General features: G+C 34.4%; 1 protein-coding gene across 30 annotated transcripts in view; it reads right to left on the bottom strand.

Annotated features, from left to right (window-relative positions):
* Positions 1 to 5,000, bottom strand: part of Csp (Cysteine string protein) — a 51,132-nt gene that overhangs the window by 45,555 nt on the left and 577 nt on the right. For 6 of the 30 annotated variants that reach the window (XR_011399434.1, XM_070136373.1, XM_070136372.1 and 3 more), the window contains exon 1: positions 1,842 to 1,860. The exons of 6 other annotated variants lie outside the window; for them this stretch is intronic. Coding sequence is in view for 4 of the 24 variants with exons in the window: in XM_070136358.1 (XP_069992459.1) it covers positions 1,842 to 1,861 (20 nt within the window). In the remaining 20 variants the exon portion in view is untranslated. Of the gene's footprint in view, positions 1 to 1,841; positions 1,994 to 5,000 lie in introns of those variants that run through there. 18 more of the 30 variants (XR_011399436.1, XM_070136376.1, XM_027370176.2 and 15 more) reach the window with 14 other exon arrangements.

Here is a 5,000-nt window from a genome sequence, read left to right as displayed (position 1 = left end):
AGGGAAAAGAAATCAAAAACATTGAGATATCATATAAAATTCTGTACATAAACCATGCTAAGAACGTCTATTCATCAAAACACATCGTATACTGCTGCTGCAACATTATATGACTTGACAGCTCCATGAAAACTCATCATGGAAATAATCATATATACCAATATTAAAGAGAAAGAAAAAAATAATAATCAAATAAAAATTTACATTCTATATGGTTTTGTTAATGTTAATTAAAAAAAAAATAATAATAATAAAAAACTACACAGAAAATGTGTTTAATGAAAACTATGAAGAGTTGGTATGACATATGCCATGTATGATGTGATTTTCGTCTATCATTACTAGTCTTACCTATCTTATATGTGTAACCTATGTGCGCGTGCACGTGCATCCACACACACACACACACGCGGGTACGCAGGCAAGCACGTAGGGCAAGCATGCAGGCACGCAGGCAAGCACGCAGCCACGCATGCAGCCATGCACGCAAATGTACACACGTTCATGCACGCACTCTAACACACGCACACACTCACATTCACAGACACACTAATACACTCACATTCACGCACACACTAATACACTCACATTCACTCAAAAACTAATAAACTCACATTCACGCACACACTTATACACTCACATTCACGCACACACTAATACACTCACATTCACGCACACACTAATACACTCACATTCACGCACACACTAATACACTCACATTCACGCACACACTAATACACTCACATTCACGCACACACTAATACACTCACATTCACACACACACTAATACACTCACATTCACGCACACACTAATACACTCACATTCACGCACACACTAATAAACTCACATTCACGCACACACTAATAAACTCACATTCCCACACACACTAATACACTCACATTCACACACACACTAATACACTCACATTCACACACACACACTAATACACTCAAATTCACGCACACACTAATACACACACACACTAATACACTCACATTCACGCACACACTAATACACTCACATTCACGCACATAATAATACACTCACATTCACGCACACACTAATACACTCACATTCACGCACACACTAATACACTTACATTCACGCACACACTAATACACTCACATTCACGCACACACTAATACACTCACATTCGCGCACACAATAATACACTCACATTCGTGCACACAATAATACACTCACATTCACGCACACACTAATACACTCACATTCACACACACTAATACACTCACATTCACACACACTAATACACTCACATTCACACACACTAATACACTCACATTCACACACACTAATACACTCACATTCACACACACAGACGCAATCACACTAGGATGCGTACACACAGTGGACAATACCCCCATGTACCCCAACTCAAATGGTTAAGAGAAAAAAGGAAATCCAATAAAAAACGCCTACAAACCAACACTCGAACCTTTTTTCTTCATTACACATTACCCTTGTTACTTGGCAATGGTGGTCAGATATTTATAGTCCAGCCAAAGACAAAAAGGACAATACAAAACACTATCCTTCTCATTCAAGAAAAAAAAAAAAAAAAAAAAAAAAAAGCTGCACATCCCATGCCTTTCCTCAACCAACTTTTGTATCTGCATCATAATTTCTACATAAACATTCCTCATCTATCATTTCCTATCTCAGTAATATACACAACCATATAGACCAAAATCTATGAGCATCAGAAATACGGCCACAATAAATTCGCAATCTTATAATAATCCAATCTTATCTTCTTAAGTAGATTTCAAAAAACACCTTTTCCATACACAAACTGAGAAGGAAAGCTTTGTCTACTTACGAATGTCTTCTATCATCCATATTGCATGCTGCCTTACTCTACCCACAAATTAAATTCAAGTCTACTTGAAAATTCAGGACAAAATAGGCATTTACATTGAACTCATACTCAAAAAGTGGGATATCTTATCTTATCTAAATAATATCTGATAAACTATCACCACAAAAACAAACTGTATTGGTTGTTAGCACAACACTCCCATGCGACACAATACGTCATATTGTTGCTGTGAGAAAATTTTGTCTCAAACAAAATCTACTAATCAACGGTAAAGTTCCCTTCAGAATTTTCTAACATGCTCTTTAACTGGAATAGTGCAGTATTATAAATTGTTGTAGTCCTCTTCCATAATGGACAGATTGCACTGATTCCTTGTTAGACAATATATCACCATAGAGATTTATCAGCTTTATCTTGCCAAAATACACATGGAGGAGGTCTGCTGACTAGTGCCAGAGTACCAAGAATGGAGGCTAAAGGACAGGACAGCTTCATGTGGAAACCTGCAAACTTTCATAGGTGATTATGACTTTATTTTGTGCAACGTTTTCTTCATAATTGACAGTGTTGTTCTATCTTTAAAAAAAACTTACATACCCTTATCTAACCCAGTATCCGCATAGATAACAGCAGACAATCATCATCTGAAGCACAATATGATAATAAGAGTACTGCATCAGCTTAATGAAAAATCAACTGAAAATAATAGGTTCAAATAAACTGGGATCAGGAAGTCAATCTGTTCAAATTGAACAGAGATAAGGAAGTAGCTGTTCAGGATGAATGTAAGATACAGGAAAAATGTCTAAACTAGTTATGGTAATCAGTAAATTGACCATTACATATGTATATGTTTCAACTGGAAATCATTTTGAATTAACTATGTTGCTATATTTTGAATAAAAAGTGAAAATTATACAATAAATATTTTTTGGAAGGAAAAAGAAGTAGTAGGATTTCCATGATCATGTGAGCACCCGAGTCAAATGGGTAAAACAAGCTTTCTAAACTTTTGACAAAAATACTCCTCACATGCAAATCACTTTTTTACATTTGATTATATATAATTCAGAAAGACCACCACTCTATGAATTTTTAAAAGCATAGAAATCTTCCTTTTTTATAATGAAATTCATTATGACAAAATTTAACTAACACACACGCCACAGACTCAGTACCTGTCCGCACAAAGTAGTAAGATATTTTTTTTTTTTTTTAATGAAAATAAGAGGTAATTAATCATCATTCACAATTATTAAATGCAACATCTCAAATCAAATCTCTGTTATTATCTGCACCCCTCTTTCTGTTTTGTATACACATTTAGAAACCTTTATTCTTAAAGATTTTAAACTCAGTATTTGTCCAAATGTTCACATGAAGTGATGCCATAGCATTGGGACATCATCCTTCAGCATAGACCAATAAACCTTCATCGTATAAATACACTCTAGCAAGATAAAGCTTGGACTGGTCCTCATTTGACAACAAACTGCCAAGGAACTCTACAAGCACAGTCTTGCCAAAAGATAAATGGTAGCTATTTATTGAGTCTGTGCATGAGACCATCCTTTACAGTTACTCATTCTAACATCAAACTACTCCTATAGCCTTCACTTTAGCAGATCATTTAATACAAAAATAGTATTTTTTTCCTTTATATGGCAATAAAGATTATTTAACTGTATTTTCAAGTGATCATATTCTGACCAATGTTCTTTACTTGTTTATCAAAAATCAGCAAATTGATCATAATGTATTGTGCTTTTGGTATTTGTTACCAAAAGCAACACATCCTCCAGAAACTAAGTCCCAAAAGCAGATAATACTGCAAATTTTCATCATTTCATGGTAAATATGAGGACACTGCAACTATAGCTGTTTATGACTATATTCCTTATGCTCTATAAGCGGTGTCCATTTCCCCCTATCTCTGTGCGTTGGCAACTTATACCTTGCTTTTTGACATATGTATATTTTGAATAAAATTGTCTTGACAGGCAACCCAATTGTAGCATAAGCCGAGAACACAAGCATCTTGCATAGAAGATGGCCGGCTATCACCCATGTTTTATCTGTCTTACTGGTTAGATGTCACTGTTGGGTTATGAGGTCAGAATTTCAAAAATAGATCCTATACAACCTTAACCGATGACCAAGATAAGCAAATATGCTAAGAATAACCAACAAAGAACAAGCAATTAACTACTACAGATAATAAGAACAAAAAAATAAAATATAAGCACATTCAATACTCATCACCATCTCTTATCACTCAAAAATTAATCTTACAAATACAAATCAATATTTTATCCCAAATGTTAATCACACAACTCTAAAACACACACAATTTTCTTCTTTTCCCTCAAAGGACTGAAGTTCAGAGCTCAAGTACTGTATACTCCTTTCAACAGCTGTTAAAAGGTTGAGGTTTCAGTAGGCAAGATACCATGACAGTTGTGAACAAGCATGAATATATACTACTCAAGAAATTGTTTGAAATATTCTTGCAAAACATGTCACTGCCAGAATAACATTATCTGCTATTACAAAACTAATACCTTTTTATTTTTTTTCCTTCCTCCATAAGTATAATTAACATTTCTTGCAAATACTATATTTCTCTAGATGACTGTAATATTAATATTTACATCCCCCAAAGAAAAACTTAATCACCATTAATCCCATACTAATCATAATGACAAGCAGAATTTCTTTCAGAATTTCCAGGGTCAACATATTAGTGAATTCAAATTCACACTCTTTGGGAGATAAGTCTACCATACCTTTACTAAAACAAGTCTTTGCTACTGCACTATTTATGACAATCAATAAACCCATATTCATAACAAAATCACTTAACATTCCTAAAAAGATCAAAATAAAATCCACAAAACCAAGTCACTCCTACACTACACTTATCACTGTGAATGTACAAATTCACATCATATGCACCATTTATAATATAATACAATAACCAATAAACACTCATATACTACAAATTCACACGCTAGTAAACGTAAAAAGCGAAATAAATCCGGAAAACCTTGTCATCCACACTACAGTGCCCATACCTCCATGCATCTCGAAATACCACCACTAAAACCGCACTTATCATACCTAATTTACCACAAATACCTCTGAAACAGATCTTACAGT

This window comes from Penaeus vannamei, chromosome 22 (assembly GCF_042767895.1).
Source record: "Penaeus vannamei isolate JL-2024 chromosome 22, ASM4276789v1, whole genome shotgun sequence".
Classification (NCBI taxonomy): domain Eukaryota; kingdom Metazoa; phylum Arthropoda; class Malacostraca; order Decapoda; family Penaeidae; genus Penaeus; species Penaeus vannamei.
This window is presented reverse-complemented; position numbering and strand designations above follow the sequence as displayed.